The 22,569-nt window shown below is 34.9% G+C and overlaps 1 protein-coding gene across 1 annotated transcript; it reads left to right on the top strand.

Moving 5' to 3' along the window:
• Positions 1 to 21,324: 21,324 nt before the first annotated feature.
• Positions 21,325 to 22,263, top strand: LOC471932 (olfactory receptor 2B11-like). The gene has a single exon (XM_063812843.1). It carries the CDS (start codon positions 21,325 to 21,327, stop codon positions 22,261 to 22,263), a length of 939 nt encoding a protein of 312 aa, XP_063668913.1.
• The last annotated feature ends 306 nt before the right edge of the window (positions 22,264 to 22,569 follow it).

Genomic DNA, 22,569 nt, shown 5'->3' with positions numbered 1-22,569 from the left:
AGGTCGGTCTCGACCAGTTGGGACAGAGCGGTCAGATCTGCCCGCGCCCCAGTGGCAGGCGACCCGCCTTCCTGCGCCCTCCACACCCTAACGGCCTCCGCTGCGAGTTGGGGCGGTCGCCATGCTTCCCGGCCCCCCACGCCCGCAGCCACTCAAATGCGCTGCATCCTAGCAGCTCGGCAGGGGCTTAGTTTAGGCCCCGCAGGGCTGGGCCGGGAGACATGGAGGCCGGCGGGGTCTGGGCTGAGAGAGGAGCTGCCATCAGTCACCGAGGTGGGGTAGGGAAGAGAGGTTCGCGGCTTCTTCAGGCCTGGGCCCGCGAGGGGAGCCACAGCGAGGGCACCTGGAGCCCGCAGGGCAGAGGCTGCGGAGGTCCTGAACCCCCAGCCCCTCCGCAGGCCCATGGTCAGCGCGTCTCACCCGGGTCTCTGCCGGAACTCCACATTGTCTCTATCCAATCCACCACTGATGGGCACCTAGGTTGGGTCTATGTCTCTGCTATTGTGAATAGTGCTGCCATGAACATGAGTGTGTGTGTCCTTTTGGTATAATGATATATTTTCCTTTGACTAAATACGCGGTAATGGAATTGCTGGGTCCAATGGTAGCTCTGTTTTTAGTTCTTTTGGAAAATTCTCCAAACTGCTTTCCACAGTGGCTGAACTAATGTTCATTCTCACCAACAGTGTATAAGCGTTCGCGTTTCTCTGCAGCCTCCGCAATATCTGTTGTTTTTTGACTTTTAAATAGCAGCCATTCTGACTGGTGTGAGATGGAATCTCATTGTGGTTTTGATTTGCATTTCTCTGATGATTAGTAATGATGAACAATTTTTTCCATATGTTTATTGGTCACCTTTATGTCTTCTTTTGAGAAGTGTCTGTTCATCCTTTGTCATTTGTTAATTTTTTAATGGGGTTATGTTTGTTGATTTAAGTTCCTTATAGATTCTGGATATTAGACCTTTGTTGTATGCATAGTTTGTGAATCTTTTCTCACCTTCCGTAAGTTGTCTGTTTATTCTATTTATAGTTTCTTTTGCTGTGCGGAAGCTCCTTAGTTTAATTTGTATTTATGGATAGTAAAGATAACTAGCATTTGAGTTTGTATAAAGATAAGATGATAAGTATTGAGTTGAGGTGAAGCAACTAATGTCACAGAAGTTAGAAATATTTTGCCACATTGTAAGCTCTATTTGACTTTTGACTTTGTGTAGTAGATATAGATAGCATGAAAGCCTTAATTTTTAGCTTTTCTTGCTAGTAAGGTTATGTTTGCTTAGAGTGACCATTTAAAGTGTGTTTAACATAACATTACTGTTGAAAAACATTCCATTACATGTCCACAAGCAAATTAACTGCACATTTTAAATTGTATTTTACAATACAGTACAAATATTTTAGACCTCAATCTTATCTTCAATTCACTGGTATTTTAAGTTTTGCAATGAATATGAAGTTACTTTTTAGCTTACAGACTCCTTGTATTGTTATTTAAAATGCTTGTTACTATTGTAGGAAGGTTGAAGCCTTCATCTTTTTTTGAGTTAATATTTAAATTCTTATTACTTACTTTGATAGTCTCTAATTAAAAAAAGTAGTATGCAGGCAATTAAACAAATCAGTATATGCATTCAAGAATTTAAAACAATTTTACATTTTGTCATCATTGGGATTAAATTTTGGCCGGGTGTTCACTTTCAATATATATGTATGAACTATTTAATTATGAAGTGAAAGTCTTAAGTCTGATATATGATGCACCCGCATATAAATTAAAATGGCACACACAAAGACACTTTACTATGGGAACTGTATTGGAAGATTTATGAAATTTTAGGTAAAATTGAACCTAAAATTTTGTTATTAGTGACTATAAGTAGCAATGCTTAATTTATTGTACTTGATGAATGAATGTATTTAGGTTAGCCATAGTTACTTTGGTTTAAATGTCGAAATCATGTCTTTATTTTAAAAATGTATTTGTAATTTGTACTATCAACGGGGGATATTATTGGACTGCAGAGGTTGTGGCAATGTGTGATTTGTGTTTCCTTATTTTATAGAATTATCGAATGTGATATACTAGTTTTTACAGGTAATATTTAGATATTTCTAATAATTGTATATTTGACAACCTACTAAAATGCTTTGCATTGGAAAGAAACTGAAAAACAATATGCAGACGTAGGCTGCCTGTAAGAGGTTCACTTTAACTTGAAGAACACACATTGATTGAAAAAATTATTTCATGCAAGTGGAAAGCAAAAGACAAGGGTAGATGTACTTTTATGAGATGAACTTTAAGTCCAAAACTGTTAAAAGAGACAAAGAAGGTCATTATGTAATGATAAAAGGGTCAATTCGTGAAAAGGACTTAACAATTGTAAATATATATGCACCTAATATAAGATCACCTATACATATAAAGAAAGTATTAGTAGACCTGAAAAGAGATAGACTGCAATACAATAATAGCAGAGGATTTCAATACTTTACTTTCAACAGTGGACATATCATCTAGACAAAAATCAATAAGGAAACACTGGACTTGACATACACTTTAGACCAAGTGGACCTAACAGACATATATAGAACATTTCATCCAACAGCAACAGAATATTCATTCTTCTCAAGTGCAAATGGGACATTATCCAAATAAGGTAACAAAATAAGACTCAACAGTTTTAAGAAGACTGAAATCATATCAAGTATCTTTTCTGACCACAAAAGTATGAAAGTAGAAATGAATAGAAATAAATAATACGATAAAATTTGAAAATATTACATACGTGGAAATTAACCAACACGCTCTTGAATAAACAAAGGGTTAATGAAGAAATCAAAAGGGAAATTTAAAAATATCTTAAGACAGATGAAAATGAAAATGCAACGTACCACAACTTATGGGATGTAACAAAAGAAGTTCTTAGCAGGAGGAAAGTTTATAGTAATAAATGCCGATATTAAAAAAGAAGAAAGATCCCAAACAAACAACCTAATGTTACATTTCAAGAAGCTAGAAAAAGAGAAGAGCAAACTAATCCCAAAGTTAGCAGAAGGAAGGAAATAACAAAGATCAGAGCAGAAATAAGTAAGAGACTAGAAAACAAAAGAACACATTTGCAAAACTAACAGTTCAGTTTTTGAAGAGATAAAAACAATTGACAAAACTTTAGCAGACCAACTAAGAAAAAAAAGAAGACTCTAACAAAAGAAGAAATGAAAGAGGAGACATTAAAATTGAAACTACAGAAGTACAAAAGTTCATAAAAGAATACTACGAACAATTTTACACCAACAAATAGGATGACCTAGAAGAAATGGTTAGATTTCTAGAAACCTAACAACAGTGAATCATGAAAAAATAGAAAATCTGAATCAATTAATCCAGGAGGTGGATTTTGAAAAGATCCACAAAATTGATGGACTGCTAGCAAGACTAATAATGAAGAAAAGAGAAAAATCAAATAGATCTATTAAAAAATAATAAAGGAGATATCACTACTGATCCCACAGAAATACAAATTCTCTTTTTTGTTGTTGTTGTGTCTCTGACAGGCTTTGGTATCAGGATGATGCTGGCATCATAAAATGAGTTAGGGAGGATTCTCTCTTTTTCTATTGATTGGAATAGTTTCAGAAGGAATGGTACCAGCTCCTCCTTGTACCTCTGGTAGAATTCGGCTGTGAATCCGTCTCGTTCTGGACTTTTTTTGGTTGGTAGGCTATTAATCATTGCCTCAATTTCATAACCTGTTAGTGGTCTATTCAGAGATTCAACTTCTCCCTGGTTTAATTTTGGGAGGGTGTATGTGTCCAGGAATTTATCAATTTCTTCTAGATTTTCTAGTTTATTTCCATAGAGTTGTTTATAATATTCTCTGGGAAAACTGGCTAGCCACCATGTAGAAAGCTGCAACTGGATCCATTCCTTACACCCTATACAAAAATTAATTCAAGATGGATTAAAGACTTAAATGTTAGACCTAAAACCATAAAAACTCTAGAAGAAAACCTAGGCAATACCATTCAGGACATAGGCATGGGCAAAGACTTCGTGACTAAAACACCAAAAGCAATGGCAACAAAAGCCAAAATAGATGCATGGGATCTAATTAAACTAAAGAGCTTCTGCACAGCAAAAGAAACTACCATCAGAGTGAACAAGCAATGTACAGAATGGGACAAAATTTTTGCAATCTACCCAATTAACAAAGGGCTAATATCCAGAATCTACAAAGAACTTAAACAAATATACAAGAAAAAAATAAACAACCCTATCAAAATGTGGGCAAAGGATATGAACAAACACTTCTTGAAAGAAGACATTTATGCAGCCAACAGACACATAAAAAATGCTCATCATCACTGGTCATCAGAGAAATGCAAATCAAAACCACAATGAGATACCATCTCATACCAGTTAGAATGGCAATCATTGAAAAGTCAGGAAAGGACAGATGCTGGAGAGGATGTGGAGAAATAGGAACACTTTTACACTGTTGATGGGAACGTAAATTAGTTCAACCATTGTGGAAGACAGTGTGGTGATTCCTCAAAGATCTAGAACTAGAAATACCATTTGACCCAGTGATCCCATTACTGGGTATATACCCAAAGGATTATAAATCATGCTATTATAAAGACACATGGACACATATGTGTATTGTAGCACTATTCATGATGGAAAAGACTTGGAATGTCCATCAATGATAGGCTAGATTAAGAAAATGTGGCACATATACACCATGGAATACTATGCAGCCACAAAAAAGGGTGAGTTGATGTCCTTTGCAGAGACATGAATGAAGCTGGAAACCATCATTCCCAGCAAACTATCTCGAGGATAGAAAACCAAAGACCACATGTTCTCACTCATAGGTGGGAAGTGAACAATAAGAACACTTGGACACAGGATGGGGAACATCACACACTGGGGCCTGTTAGAGGGTGGGGAGCTGGGGGAGGGATAGCATTAGGAGAAATACCTAATGTAAATGACAGGTTGATGAGTGCAGCAAACCAACATGGCACATGTATACCTATGTAACAAACCTGCACATTGTGCACATGTACCTTAGAACTTAAAGTATAATAAAAATATTTTTAAAAAGATATCTGTTTTTTGCACCAGCTATAAATCAGAACAGAATCTGATGACTAAGAGGCTAAGAAACAGGGCTTATATGATTTTACATTTCTGGGGAGACAAATAATGGAAATTTTGGCCCATATAAATACCCAAGACTTTCAGCTAGAATGGGTGAATGGCTGCAACCTATGAATAATCATAGACTGAATATAGGCCAGCCCTAAAAATGACTGCAATCTAGAGTATATAATCACCTTTGCTGATGATAGCATATGCAAAATAAACTACATAATTTAAAGTATGCAAGTCAGTATTTTTATAGTTGTATATACCCATGATACCAATACCTCAATCAAGGTAGAGAACATTTCCATCACTCTCCAAAATCTATTTTGTCTTTTGATTTCAGACTTAGTCAACTACTACTCTAATTTATGCCCTCATAGATAAGTTTGCATGTTCTTGAATTCTTAGTGATAGATCTACATAGTGTGTATTATTTTGAGTCTTGCTTTCTGCATTCAGCAAAAATATTTTGAAATTCATCTAAAATGGTTGCAGACCAGCATATTGTTTTGTTTTCATTACTAGTAATGTTCAATAATAAGGATATAGTATAATTTATTCATTACATCCGTTGACAGATACTTACAGTAATTCTAGGTTTTGGCCACAGTATTTTGAAAAAAGTGGCTATAAATATTCAGCACAGGTCTTCATTTGAGCAAATGTTTTTACTTCTCTTGAACAGATATTTAAGAGTTGAATGAATGGGCCATAAGGTATGTGTAACTTTTAAAGAAACCACAAAACAGTGTTCCAAAGTGTCTGTGTCATTTTACGCTCCTACCCGCAATGTATGACCCAATTCTATCCACCCCATTCAAAATTAGGGATGTTTTCCTACTTTAATTACTTCCCAAAAGCAAAAATAAATTCTATCTAGAGGAGGATAACAACATTCCAAACTTTTAAAAAGTATATATTGTATAAATTGTATATATATAGAGTATAAATATGTATATATTGTATAAATAAATTGTGTTAAAAGTATGTATGTATATATTGTATAAACAAAAGTACATATTGTATCAATTGTCATTTTGAAATAGATGCTGGAGAAATGGAGGAAAGAAGAGGTTATTAACTATTTCAATAATGCTCATTCTATCACTACCAAACCTGTCCTACGAGAACTGCTAAAGGAAGTTCACCAAACTGAAAGAATGTTAATGTGATTGTCATACTAAAAATGAAGTCATTATATTTAAACCACTTGCCTATTTAGTAAGAAAACTAAAAACAATTTAAAATAATAACTACAACAATTTTTAAGAGATAGGCAATATAAAAAATGTAAATTGCAACATCAAAATTCAAAATATGGGTGAAGAATGGAGTTAATGTGTATAAGTTTTTAGTTGGAAGTTTGTTTTTATTTTTGAGAGCAAAGTTAAGTTGCTATCAGTTTTATACTACATGTTATATTATAGGATACTTTTTGTAAGCCTCATGGACACCACAGTGCAAAAACTTATAATGGATACACTAACAATAAAAAGCAACAAATTAAAACATACTACCAGAGGAAAATAACAAGGAAAAAAGGAAAGAAGGAAGGAAGGAAGGAAGGGGAAGGGGAAGGGGAGGGAGAGGGGGAAAGAGAGAAAGAGAGGAAGGCAGGAAGGAAGGAAGGAAGGAAAGGAAGGAAGGAAGGAAGAGAGGAATTATGAAATTAGAAAACAAGTAACAAAATGGCAGTACTAAGGCATGAACTATCAAAAATGAAATTGAATGTAAACAGACTACATTCTATTTAAAAGACATACAATTGTTAAATGAATTAAAAACAAGACCAAATTATATGCTGCCTGCTGCCTGCCAGAAACTCTTCAATAAATAGTGCTGGCATAGCAGGCTAGCCATATGTAGAAGACTGGAATTGAACCTGTTCCTTTTACCATATACAAAAATAAACTCAAGATAGATTAAAGACTTAAATGTACAACCCAAATGTATAAAAACAATAGAAGAAATTCTAGGAAATACCATTCTGGACATCGACTTTCATGAAGACTTCAAGATGAGGACTCCAAAAGCAATCACAACAAAACCAAAAATTGACAAATAGAATATAATTAAACTAAAGAGCTTCTGCATAGCAAAAGAAACTATCAACGGAATACACACACAACTTACAGAATGGGAGAAAATATTTGCAAACTATGCATCTGGCAAAGGTCTAATATCCAGAATCTATAAGGAACTTAAACAAATAAAAAAGTGAAAAACAAACAACTCTATTTTTAAAACGAGCAAATGGCATGAACAGACACTTCTCAAAAGAAGATATACACATCTAACAAGTATATTAAAAAGTTCAATATCACTAATCACCAGAGAAATGCAAATCAAAACCACAATGAGATATTGTCCCACACCGGTCAAAATGGCTACTATTAAAAAGTTAGGAAATAACAGATGCTGGTGAGGTGGTGGAGAAAAGGGAACATTTATATACCACTGGTGGAAATGAAAACTAGTTCAGCCACTGTAGAAAGAAGTCTGGAGATTTCTCAAATAACTTAAAATAGAACTACCACTTGATCCAGCAATCCCATTACTAGGTGTATAACCAAAGTAATATAAATCGTTCTGCCATAAAGCAATATGCCTGCAGATTTTCAGTGCAGCACTATTTACAATATCAAAGTCACAGAATCAACCTAGTTGTCCATCAGTGGTGGACTGGATACAGAAAACATATATACCACAGAATACTATGCAGCTATAAAAAACGAGACTTTGGTCTTTGCAGTAATAGGGATGGAGCTGGAAGCTATCATCCTAAGCAAATTGGTGAAGGAATGGAAACCCCAGTATGGCATGTTCTCACTTATAATTGGGAGTTAAATATTGAGTACATAAGGACACAAAGAAAAGAACAATAGAAACTGGGGCCTATGATGGGGGAGGTGAGGATCAAAACCAACCTATTGGTTACCACACTTATTACATGGGTGACAAAATAATCTGTACACCAAACCCATGTGACACACAATTTACCTATATAACAAACCTGCACATGTACCCTGAACCTAAAATTAAAGTTAAAAAAAAAAAAGAAAAGCTACCTAATGGGTATAATGCTAATTCCCTGGGTGACAAAATTATCTGTACACCAAACCCCCATAACAAAAAATTTACTGATGTAACAAACCTGCACATGTACCACTTGAACCTGAAATACGTTGTGCACATGTACCCTAAAACTTAAAGTATAATAAAAAAATTAAAAATAAAAAAAGCAAAAAAAAAAATTGGAAAGAAAAAAAAGAACCTCACTTCACCTATAGAAACACACAAAGAATGCAACATCAGTGTCTAGCAAGAGAAGGATGGATAAAGAAAATGTAATATATATACATGATGGAATATCATTCAACCATAAAAAATAATGAAATCCTTTCATTAGTAGCAACATGGATAAAATTGGAAGTCATTAAGTGAAATAAGCCATGAACAGAAATACAAATATATCATGTTCTCACTGGTATGCAGGAGCTAAAAAAAGTGGATCTTATGAAGGTCAAGGGTAGAATGGTGCTTATCAGAGTCTGCAAATGGATGCAAGGAAAAACAGATGAAAAAGAATTTGTTAGTGGGTACAAAAATAGAGTTAGATACAAGGAATAATTTCTAGTATTTGATAATACAGTAGAGAAAATACAACTAACATTTATTAATATTAGCATAACATATATTGTATATTTCAAAATAGCTAGAAAAAAATTGTAATTTTCACAACACAAAGTATTTGTGGTGATAGATATTATAATCACTCTGATTTAATCATTACACATTGTATATGTGTAAGAAAACACATCTACCCCCAAAATATGTACAACTATAATATATCGAAAAATTAAATAAATAAATAAATATAGTGCTCATTTTAGAAAACCAATCAATGATGCCTAAAAGAGGGACTAAGGTGTAAATATAAGCATCAAAACAAAAAAAATCCAATCTCCTGAAATACCAAAATACCAAAAAAGAATGAAAAGTGAAATATTTTATATACCTTTTATAAAGATATATGTATAAACTTATAAAGATATGTCTTTAATTTACCTGGCTGGGGCTTTTTGGAAGACTTCATTCATGAGTCTGTCTGTATTTGACCATGACTCAGACCTCGACCAATGCAAAAAGCATTTTCTCAGCAGGTATTTGTTGAAAATAATTTCAAGTGACTGCTTTAACTTCACTTCTGACTAAAGCAATTGATAAAAGTTGGGGCAGACCATAAAGCAATAAAAGAGCTTAAAAAATGTAAGGAATGGGATGTCTATAGGGATTTTGAAAATCTTTGCCATATGCCAGGAATTTCATATATATGCATATGGCTGTGTTCAGATTCAGGACTCTATAAATGCTCAAGCAAGAACTGAGAAGATTCTAAACTCTTGTCTCTGGCTGACCTTCAGTATTTCAGGAAGAAGTAAGTGGAGGCTAAGGTAGAGATGTGAACTGCCTGACTAGGTGTCAGAGTCATGCCTCAATATGAACATAGAGGTCTTTGACAGAAACTGGAAGATTTATTAGTCCCAGGCATTGAAAGAAATTTCTGTCCAATTATTTGCTGGCCACTAGACTACTTGAGTACAGATTTTAATGGCCCTACACCACAAAGAAGGCAGACTTTAGAGAATTATTTGGGAGTATTCACTAAACAAGCAAGCAACAACTACATTAATAAGCAGCAACAACTACATTAATAAGCAGCAACAACAAATTCTAGTGAGACAGGGAGAATCTGGTTTCCACAGTTGCCATTTCTAGTATTTAAAATATTTAGTTTTCCAAATTTACAAGAAAGAAAAACAACCCCATTAAAAAGTGAGCAAAGAACATGAGCCGACAGTTTTCAAAAGAAGACATACATGCAGCCAACAATCATATGAAAAAAGCTCAACATCACTGATCATTAGAGAAGTGCAAATCAAAACCACAAGGAGATACCTTATCACACCAGTCAGAATGGCTATTATTAAAAAGTCAGAGAAGAACAGATGCTGGGAAGGTTATGGAGAAAAACAAACATGTATACACTGTTGGTGGGAGTGTAAATTAGTTCAACCATTGTGGAAGGCATTGTGGCAATTCCTCAAAGTTCTAAAGACAGTAACGCCATTTGACCCACCAATCTCGTTACTGGGTAAGCACCCAAAGGAATATAAGTTGTTCAATTGTGAAAACACATGCATACATATGTTCATTGGAGCACTACTCACAATAGCAAAGACATGGAATCAACCTAAATGCCCATCAATGATACACTCGATAAAGAAAATGTGGTACATACACACCGTGGAATACTATGCAGCCATAAAAAAGAACGAGATCATGTCCCTTTCAGGAACATAGATGGAGTTGGAGGCCATTATCCTTAGCAAACTAACACAGTAACAGAAAATCGAATACCACATGTTCTCACTTGTAACTGGGAGCTAAATGATGAAAACATATGGACACATAGAGGGAAACAATACATACTGTGGCCTGGTGGAGGGTGGAGGATGGGAGGACAGAGAGGATCAGGAAAAATAACTAATGGATGCTATGCTTAATACCTGGGTGATGAAATAATCTCTACAACAAACCCCCATGACCTGCGTATGTACCTTTGAACTTAAGATAAAAGTTATAAAAATAAATGAAATGAAGTATCTAGTTTTCAACATAAAATTATAATACAAGTGAAGAAAGACACAGGAAGTATGGGTCATAAAAGGAGGGGGAAATGCAATCAATAGTAGCAAATCTAGGTGTTGAACTTGTTGGACAAAGGCTTAGATCAGCTACTTTAAAAATAGGGTCAAAGAGCTGAAATAAACCATGTTTAAAGAACTAAAGGAAGATATGACAACTATTTCTCACTAAATAGAGAAAATTAGTAAAGAGATAGACATTATTTGTTGTTAAAGAACCAAGTCAAATTCTAGAGATGAAAAAGTACAGTGATGGAAATAAAAAATGCAGCAGAAGACCTGAACACCAGATTTTAACAAGCAGAAGGAAGAATCAACAAACTACAAGATAGGTCAATTGAGATTATCTAGTCAGAGTAATAAAAAGAAAAAAGAATGAAGAAAAATAAAACCGCCTAAAGAAATCTGAGACATTATCAACCATAGCAAACCACTGAAAACATCAGATGTTGACAAAGAGATAAATAACAGGAACTCTCATTCACTGATTACAGAAATCCAAAAGTGTACAACCACTCTAGAGGACAACTGGACAGTTTCATACAACACTAAACCTCTCAACCATAGAATCCAGCACTCACGTGTCCTGGTATTAACCCAAATAATCTGAAACGTTATGTCCACACGGAACCTGTACACAAATGTTTGCAGTAGCTTTATTCCTAATTTCCAAAGCTTGGAAGCAAAAAAAAAAAAGTCCTTTAATAAATGAATGAATAAGCAGACTGTAGTACATTAACAGAATGGAATATTATTCAATTATAAAAAATGAGTTGTAAAGCCAAGACCTGGAAGAAATTTAAATGCATATTACTAAGTCAAAGAAGCCAGTCAGAAAAGTCTACATTATATATGATTTCAATTGTATGATATTCTGGAAAAAGCACAGTTATGGAAACAATAAAAAATCAGTGGTTGTCAGGGGCTCCCAGGGAGGAGGGGAGGAAATGATGAATGGAAGGAGAACAGGGAGTTTTTAAGGCAGGGAAACCATTCTTTATGATACTGAATGGGGGAATACATGTTATTAAACATTTGTCAAAACCCATAGAATGTAAAACACACACCATCAACCCTAATGTAAACTATGGAATTTGGTTACTAATAACGTATTAATATTGGCTTATCAATTATAACAAATGTACCACATGAATGCAAGTTGTTAATAATAAAAGAAACTCTGGGGGAGGGAGTAAAAGGGGTTACATGTGAGTTCTCTACACCTTCCATTCAATTTTTTGTAAACCTAAAGCTTCTGAAAAATAGTCTATTCATTTAAAAAATGGAAGAGATTGACAAGGTTTATTTAAAAAGACAATCCAATGATATACTGTCAACAATATATTCACTTTAGATTCAAAAATGCAAATAGGTTGAAACTGAAAAGATGAAAAAAGTATTCCATTCAAAGAGTAAGCAAGATAGAGTGCTAATGGCTATACTGATATTACACAATATCAACAAAAAGACAAGAATTATTACTGGAAACAAAGAAGGACAATTTATGATGATAAAATCGCTGGTCCATCAAGAAGATACATCAATTATAAGTACGTATGCACCTTGCAGCAGATCTCCAAACTACATAAAACAAAGACTAACAGAACTGTTTGGAGCAATAGATAATTCCATGATTATAGTTCAATGTCAGCATCCCACTTTCAATAACAATAGAACAATTAGATAAAGGTCCACAAGGAAATAGAAGATGTGAACAGCATTATAAACTAACTAGAGCTAATTGACCTCTACAGAAAACTCCATCCAATAGTAGTAGAATACATATATTACTCAGGGCACATGAAACATTCTACAGATTAGTCTATAAGGTCATAAAGCAAATCACAATACATTTAAAAGATGAAAATAACGTAAAGGATGTCCTCTAACCACAATGGAATAAAATTAGAAATCAATATCAGCAAAATATTGTGAAATACACAAGTAAGTGGCGATGAAACAACACATTCCTAAATAATGAATGGCTCAGAGGAAATCATAAGGGAAAATAGCAAATAATTTGCAAAGAATGAAAATAGAAACACAACATACCAAAGTTTACGGAATTCAGCAAAAGTAGATAAGCTAGAGATGTGTTTAAAAGAAAAAAATTCCTTTATCAGTCATTGTCTCTGAAATGACAAAAAGTGTGTGTGCGTGTGTGTGCGTGTATGTATGTATGTAAAAATCAAGTAACAATATGTTCAAGATGATTTAATTGTATTATTTAAGTTGCTATTGTCAAAAACTATGCATACTAGAGGGGGAGACTTCAAAAGCAAAATAACTAAGAAAGCTTTCATTCTTTTGCAGAAAATTAAAAGAAAATATGATATAGAGATACTGTGTAGTATATTCATATTAGATATTCCTTCTTAGGTGACATTTGAGATCAACCTGAAACACAGAAAGGAGCCAGTCGTGATAAAATCAAAGAAAGAGCATTTTAGACCTAAAAACATCTAATTCAAAAGTCCTAAAGCAGGAAATGACCTTTGTTTGTAATGGAAAGTTACAGTCACCTATGGTCCCAGCAGAAAATAGATGGCATGCTCCTATGGGAACTGAAAGAGGTTTAACAAAAGAAGTAAATACAAAGTTGTGAGAAGGATTTAGGAACATCAACAAGGGATTTCTGTATATGTATTATATATGGACTACTCTGAATCTAGCAACAGTTGGGAGGCTTAGCAACCAACACAAGGCCTGAAGTAGCAAAGGGAGAAAGTACTATTAGAAAGCAGAAAGAGAGAGAACCTGTACGTGGCTACATCCATGACCTGTGATCTTTGGTTGAGCAATACAAGTAGCCTCATTTGTCCCATCTGAAGGAGAGGGTAGGGGAAAATACTTCAAACTAGCTGCTGCCTCACTCTAATCCTCAGCTGGTGACTCATTGGCTGAACACAACCAGAAGTCAAATATCATGGAATTCTCTTGATTTCGCCTCTAGAGGCACAACACAGGGTAGAAACGAACATGGTTGGATAGAGAGTGAATCTGGTGCAGGGGAAGGAAGGGGGAGTGGAAAATATCCAGCACATATGTAATGTGGAAAGATGTACACCCTTATGACACTAATGGTTACCTTTAAAGAAAGGAGAGGGACAACAGACCATGACAGTAGGTCATCAAAGGGAATGCCTGTAATCCCAGCCACTTGGGAGGCTGTGGCAGGAGAATCGCTTGAACTGGACAGCAGAGGTTGCAGTGAGCTGAGATCATACCACTGCACTCCAGACTGGGCAACACAGCAAGACTCCATCTTAAAAAAAAAAAACCCTTTAAATTTGTATTTGCTATCCCATGCACTTGAATTTGTTTTTCAACATAATGTATTTATGCATTTTGTATGTAATTTTTAAAATCTCAAAGTTATCTGTGTATCTGCCTAATGTTATGTGGTATGTGCTTGGTGAGAGTGAAGAAATTATCATTTCATCATTTTAATATGAAAGCATTAAATATTATGAAATGTTTTAAACTATCACTTGATTCCTTCTCATTGGAAATTTTTTTTATTATTTTTCTTCCTTTTCAACTCATTTTTGTGCCCCTTTATTCTTACAACTAGAAATGATTAAATTTTATGTGAGGTAGTCTAGAAGCTAATGAGGTAAGGTATTCAGGGAATTCTCATTTAAGTTCCCCAGAATCATTTATTCAAACTAGCTCATCTCTAATTGCATCTCATTTAAAATTAGTGTCTACTGTTTTGGGAAATTGAGTAAATGTATTTTAAAACACATCTGACAACAGAAGAGACTTCCTACCAACCTCAGTTCAGTAGGAAACTAATTGTACATAAGGAGCATTTCCATAGAGATCTCTGTCCCAAGGAATTTTCTCTGCTAACTCCTCATCTGGGATAAGGATTAATGGCCTGTTGGAAAACAATGCCCAAGAGGTCTCAGGAAGAGCTTACAAATAACACATCCACAAAGCATTCTGATATTTTCTACTATTGTCTTCCTAACCCATGTTTTCTTCTCTTTGGAACCCTGTAACAATTGAAAACCTAAGTTGTGAAGCTAATTCTTAAATACTCACGTATACTACAGTTTATCCATCCTCTGAACGTTTGAAAAATTCAAGTGTATTCCTTCATAATTCCTTTTTATTGAAAGATATTTATCAAAATAAGGTGAGTAAAAAGGCACGTTTTCAAGTCCATGCATTCTTAGGGAAATTGAAATATGTGTAGATCATACTGCCACTGCCTAATATACATCTGAAAGGCAGAGAGCATTTCATTTCAGGGAGCCTTTTCTAACCTTTGGAAACAGCTGCTCAGTGGTTCTAAGAAGCAACTAGATTTCTCTTTGTAATTAATCTATCTCTCAGTCTCTCACTGAAACCAAATTTAAAAACATTAAACCCATTTAAAATCATTATGATTTTAAATTTGGTTTCAGTGAGAGACTGAGAGGGAGATTTATACACTATATCTGAGAAATATTAAATGCCCAAAACAAATATGAAGCCTTCTTTCAGTCAGGTGGATTTTTAGAATATATGTTCAAAATTGGATGGATTGACTTGTCTGTGTGTTTCATGCAGATTCCTAATGTCAGATAAAAAATAACTTTTATTTCTTCTTATGCTCTTTTACTATATAGAAAGTCTACAAGTGCAGTACATATAAAGAAAATATTGTGTATGGTAAAAATGAAGTATAAGCTACACTAGAATGAAGATGAGTGGAGATAAAACAGGAGACATCAACAGGAATAGGGTCTGGTACTTTATTTATTTTTTTTAAGTGAAAGCAAGTTTATTCAGAAAGTAAAGGAGTAAAAGAATGGCTGGCTACTCCATAGACAGAGCAGCCCCAAGGGCTGCTGGTTGCCCAATTTTATGGTTATTTCTTGATGATATGTTAAACAAGGGGTGGATTATTCATGCCTCCCCTTTCTAGAACATACAGGGTAGCTTCCTGATGTTACCATGGCATTTGTAAACAAATGTACTCTACCATATAGGGCAACTTCCTGACGTTGTCATGGCACTGATGGGAGTGTAGCAGCGAGGATGACCAGTGGTTACTCTCATCGCCATCTTGTTTTTGGTGGGTTTTGGCCATCTTCTTTAGAGTAATCTGTTTTATCAGCAAGGTCTTTATGACCTGTATCTTGTACTGACTTTCTATCTCATCCTGTGACTTAGAATGCCTTAACCATCTGGGAATGCAGCCCAGTAGGTTTCAACCTCATTTTACCCAGCTGCTATTCAAGATGGAGCTGCTCTGGCTCACATGCCTCTGACATTTCCTCCCTCCCCTTTACAAGAGAACCCTTAATCCTAAGGGTTGGAGAGGGACAAAGATCCATCTCCTTCTGTAGCTTCTTCAGGCTTAAGAGGAGCAATGATATTCCTGCCTAACAATTAGAGTCTCTCGTATTTGGGGTAGAGAGGAGCTCGTCAAAAAGCACTGGTATGATGAGAGCCATTCATAACTCTGAGTTTCAACAAGAGGTGCTATCTGAAAGATTGATAAGTGTTCCATTTAAGAAAACATTCACTAAGCATATTCTGCATCTGTATGCAAAGAGTACAAATGCAATGTATTCCACAGCAGCAAAGCAAAATAAGTAAAATTATTCCAGGTAAACTAAATTTAAAGGCTTCCCATGAACTGAGCAACTGTTAAAACCAAGCTGATACAGGGTTGCCAGATGATTCCAATATGTGCCCATGATTAGAATATTGGTCCAGATTTTTACATTACCCAAACCTCTTGTATCTTCTGAGTAACAGTCTAAGATCACTGGTTGGTTCACAGGAATAAGCAGGTTTAGCCTAAATTGTAGAAACAAACTTAAAAACAACTCATGAGACTAGAATTTAATAACAAGTGTACCATACTTCTTGAAACATAATTTTTCTCACTTCAGTTTCTCATTTTTACTGAAGACAAATTATGATAAGACTGATTTACTTTATTGCACTTGGCATGATTATTTGTATAAAGTGGAACAAGAATAATTATTTTATACATTAACAAAATTTCTTTGTCAATCATGTTTTTGCCAGTGGCTGTGGTAACGAGTTTTGTCATACACAGACAATTGTCTTGTTTTAATCCTCTTCAAAAAAAGGTGGTTTATAGTCAGCTATACAGCTCTAACGGATGTTCTTAAATGCAGGTTTCTGATAACTTTGGAAATTGTGACATTAGAATAGAGGAAACAACTTTTGCAACTCTCGTGAAGAACAGGAATGTTCATGAATATCAAACAGAACAGGAGTTAACTGCATAAACTAAACTAAAAGAATAAACTAATCTTTTTGACTTTGCTTAAAATGTTGCTAATCCTTTGTTTTGTTTTCCAGAGTTAAGAAAACTTTTACTTTGAGCTATTTACAGCTTTTAGCAATTGAGTAAAGTATACTTCTGTGGAAAAAAAAAAATGGACCATATTTGTTTCTCTCTGCCTGATTTCTCCAGAATTTGGAGACTATTTGTGAGTATTCTTAACTGATGGCAATATATTTATTTGCATAAGTGCAATAAGAATCTGTTGTTTTTTTTTTTTTGTAGCAGGACACAGTTGGAGAAATTGGTTATTTTACCAAGGCTTTGACTGGAATGGTGTGTTTTCCTTTAAGGAATGAAACTTGACTTATAGAGCCAATAAAAACCCCTTGGGGAACTGACCTTCTACCTTGCCTACACAGTCCCTATACAGGGTTTCTGGCCTGTGGTAAGTAAAGAATGTCATTTTCTAACATTCCAAGGATTCCTGCTTTATCTTGGGACCCCATGAGGAGAGGAATTTACTCAACTCATGGGTCTGGCACTTTAATAAAGTGGCTTTAAACATTTGTGATTAAGTAAATCCCCATGTAGTAAAATAGTGATGAAACATTTCTTGAAGTATAAGATCCAAAAGACAGATAAAATCCCAAAGCTAAAAGAAATAAAATACAAGAATGACATGAGAAAAAAATATGAGATCTAAGAATAGAATTACAGAGCTTAAATATACTTCAAAATTAAATCACATTGATTAGTCATTCCTACTCTGATGTCTCCAGGGAAATGTCCAGAGAAATGGAGGAGCTCTGGGTGACCACCACTCACAGACAAACTATACTTAATAAAGTTAATAACAAAATCCCAAATAATATAAATTTAATAAAATTGTGGAAGACATACTGGGGTGAATATTGTCATTAAAGGTAGTTATAATTAGTTATAATTATGGAAGAATTCATGGAGGATCAAATCTAAAATTGCTTTTTAAAAAATTCAAGGATGGTCCCTGGTAGAAAAAATATAAAAGGTGAACATAACAATGTTAAATAAAGATAGCAGGTATCTAATAGTGAAATTATTTAATAATGTAATTTGCAATTCTCAGAATACAGGCATGCACCACATAATGACATTTTCATCAATGACTGACCATGTGTTCAACAGTGGTCCCATAAGATTACAATGGAGCTAAAAAATTCCTATTGCCTAGTGACACTGTATCCATGATAATGTTATAATGTAACACATTACTCAAGTGTTTGCAGTGATGATGGTATAATCAAACCTGCACTGCCAGTCATATAAAAGAATAACACATAAAATTGTGTGCAGTACATAATACTTGATGATGATAAACAAATATGTTACTGGTTTATATTTTTGCTATACTATACTTTTTATGATTTTTTATACTCCTACTTATTTTTAAAAAGTTAACTGTAAAACAGCCTCACACAAGTCTTTCAGCAAGTATACCAGAAGAAGATATTGTTATTATAATCATAGGAGATGACAGCTCCATGCATGTTATTGCCCCTGAAAACCTTCCAGTGGGACAAGGAGCTGGAAGACAATGATATTGATGATCCTGACCCTGTGTAGGCCTGGGCTAATGTATGTGTTTGTGTCTTCATTTTTAACAAAAAAGTTAAAAAACTTAAAAAAATAGAAATAATTTATAGAATAAGGATATAAACAAAGAACATACTTTTGTACAGCTGTATGATGGGTTTAAGTGTTATTCAATAATCAAAAAGTTAAAGAAATTAAGAAGTTTATGAAGTAAAAATGTTACAGTTAGCTAAAATGAATTTATTATTAAACAGAGAAAAGTGTTTTTTAGTAAATTTAGTGTAGGCTATAGACAGTGTTTACAAAGTCTATAGTAGTGTACAGTAGTGGTCTAGGCCTTCACATTCCCTCACCATTCACTCACTGACTCACCCAGAGCAACTTCAAGTCCTGCAAGATCCATTTATGGTAAGTGCCCAATACAGGTATACCATTTTTTATCTTTTATACCATATTTTATTGTACCTTTTCTATTTTTATATATGCTTAATACATAAATACTTACCATTGAATTATGATTGTCCACAGTATTCAGTAAGGTAACATGCTGCACAAGTTTGTAGCCTAGGAGCAATAGGCTATATCACATAGCATAAGTGTGTACTAGGCCATACCATCTAAGTTTGTGTAAGTGCACTCTATTATATTCACACAATGACAAAATCACTTAACAATACATTTCTCAGACTATATTCCTCTTGTTAAGCTATGTATGACTGTATTTATTTTGACATCAAATTAGTTTATATCATGCCTTTATTTCATCTTTCATTTCCAATACGGATTTTCATCTGAAAAAGCACTCAGGCTAAGACATATTTCTAAATTTGATGCACTCATATAACATCTTGATTAAATCAAGGTCAAATAATGTGAAGGGGGTCACACTCATTCAGGAACAACCCTCGAGTGCAGATGCTTTCTGGGGCTCTTGAAACTCTGAGTTTATAGTCTCAATATTTTATTACCTCATTTAAAGCAGCAATTACTTTTCAATCTTTAGAATGTTCTTAGTCATTAGCAGAGTATGGAAACAAATGATTAACAATATCTTAAAATATGGATAGTAAAATTTTCTTTGTCATAGCGTTTGGGGATGGATACTAAATGATTTAATGGTATAAAAAGCATATGGGGGTGTTTGACACAGAGGGTTCACTAAGGACTAGTTGGAAAGAGTGTTATTATTGTTTTGCACACTTCCGGCGTGAGATAGCATATAATCAAAGGGCAACATTCACATGTTAGCCCTGAGGAGCTTTGTATGACACCTCACAGGATGACTTTGAAGATGTAATGAAACAGAGAATGTGGAAGCTGTGCTTTATAAACTTATAAATGTAATCTGTTACCATTAAACAACTAATTGACTGGCAGAGTTACTCAGAATGTTGTCACTGAGATGCTATCTTAACTTTTCAACCGAATATTTCTCATCCTGCAGAAAATTGTGATATTCATAAAATACATGTCACCACTAAAAGAAAAGCATATGAGCAAAAAATTAATCTTTCTCAAAATACTGCTTCACTAAACTAGTTGAGGTTGGTATACCAATGTACTTTCTAGCTGAAAAAAAAGGAAAGGTCTTGAAAATGTAAAATAATTTCAGATTTGACTGTCTCTAAGCCTAAATTGGGACATCAACTTTTGTCCTGACTGCAGTCACTCCGAACTAAAAGACATATTTGTAGTTATGTGCAATCAGTGGGTCATGACAACTATCCAAACTCTTATATTAAAGCAAGATGATAATCTCATTGAATAAAAAAAATTTTTTTCAAAATGGATGTTAGCTAAAATTTAACATAAAATATCAAATGCCCAAAGGTTGAACTAAATCGTAATGAATAAAAGCCCAAGAATGCAAAATCGAATTCCTGAGCATAGGGAAACTTTGTCATTGTAGGTTAACTCTCTCAATTTATACTTGAGAAAACAGACAATAAAAGTATTTAATTTTCTTGTTCAATTTCAAATCACTGAGATAGATTTAAATCCAAAAGTCTTCTTGCTTCCCTTGGAGATGATATGATTATTTAACTAACTAGTTGGAGCTGGACAATGCTATCTTGATGATTCTTATGACTCCAGGTTTTCTCCTCCTTTTTCTCCTACCATTGCTACCTCAATATGTTTATTCTTCTTAGCATTTCAGTAATGCCTTGCAGCACTGTTTCTGAAAATGAACCATCCTGTTCCTCAGCCCCAGGCCACATTTACTCTATCAGACACCTAAAGATAGGAAACAATAAATTTCACTCTAGCAACCTTCTCAGCTGATTTTTATGCAACTCAAAGTTTGAAAACTATACAGTCACTTTTACTTTGTATTTAATCCTCACCTCACTCAAGAATGATAGTTACTGTCAACCTTCTTACACAGAAGAAGAAATTCCATTTCAGAATGGTTGGGTTACTGGATTAAGATATCTGCCTTTAATTTGTAGTGTCCCGTAGGAAAATAAGATCACCTGATACCAGATGTTTTATGTTATTCTGACCCCAGGTTACTGCACCCTGTCATCTATAAGTAGACAATCAATGCATCACCAAGTTTTGTTGATACCCATAGCTCTACCTTCTTTGGCACATCCCTACTACAGGTGAAACAAATTGAAGATAATGCCACTAATTAATGAAAGCCACCCTGAAGAATTTATTCTGCTAGGCTTTGCAGACCGCCCTTGGCTAGAGCTTCCTCTGTTCACTAGTCTTCTTATAATGTACCCTATAGCCGTGATGGGAAACGTCACAATCATTCTCGTGTCCAGGTTAGACTCTCGTCTTCATAGCCCCATGTATTTCTTCCTCACCAACCTCTCCTTTTTGGACATGTGTTATACCACAAGCATTGTCCCTCAGATGCTGTTTAACCTGGGAAGCTCTAAGAAGACCATCAGCTATATGGGGTGTGCGGTTCAGCTTAATTTCTTTCACATAATGGGGGGAACAGAATGTTTGCTTTTGGCTATTATGTCCTTTGATCGCTATGTGGCCATCTGCAGACCTCTTCACTACACCCTCATCATGAATCAGCGCGTCTGTATCCTATTAGTTTCCACCGTGTGGCTAATTGGAATAATCTATGCTGTCTCAGAGGCCACTGCCACATTACAATTGCCACTGTGTGGTCTCAATAAACTGGACCACTTGGTGTGTGAGATTCCTGTTCTGATAAAGATTGCCTGTGGTGAAAAGGGTTCTAACGAGCTCACACTCTCTGTGGTATGCATTTTTATGTTAGCTGTCCCACTATGCTTAATTCTTGCTTCCTATGCTAGTATTGGAAGTGCTGTATTTAAGATCAAATCTTCCAAGGGAAGGAAAAAGGCCTTTGGGACATGCTCCTCCCATCTTATTGTAGTTTTCTTATTTTATGGCCCAGCCATCAGCATGTACCTTCAGCCCCCCTCCTCCATCTCAAGGGATCAACCCAAGTTCATGGCCCTCTTCTATGGAGTGGTGACTCCCTCACTCAACCCTTTTATCTACACCCTGCGGAATAAGAATGTAAAGGGGGCATTACGCAACTTGGTGAGGAGCATTTTCAGCTTTAAGTGATAGTGGGTAGACATAAAATGAAGTTATTGAACAATTAGAGTAGGTTGCTATGGTTTTATCTAACAAATTCTTGTCTCATAATCAAATATCGCTTTACATGTTCTTGCAAAATATGTTATGTCTCCGAGACTCTTTGTAAACATGTTCAGCAAGGATTATACTTGGCTAGTAGGCACATTATATTATGGAAATATATTAAAATAGTTCTATACTGGTTGGTACATACAGAGATAGTCACTGTGTTAAGTAGTAAAAAAATTAGTAAAATGAATTTATTAGTTCAAGCTAATTGTAAAAATAGTATAG

The sequence above is a fragment of the Pan troglodytes genome, chromosome 5 (genome assembly GCF_028858775.2).
Source record: "Pan troglodytes isolate AG18354 chromosome 5, NHGRI_mPanTro3-v2.0_pri, whole genome shotgun sequence".
Classification (NCBI taxonomy): Eukaryota; Metazoa; Chordata; class Mammalia; order Primates; family Hominidae; genus Pan; species Pan troglodytes.
This window is presented reverse-complemented; position numbering and strand designations above follow the sequence as displayed.

Coding starts and splice junctions, on each gene's coding strand:
- LOC471932 (XM_063812843.1), top strand. CDS start 21,325: ATGCCACTAATTAATGAAAGCCACCCTGAAGAATTTATTCTGCTAGGC.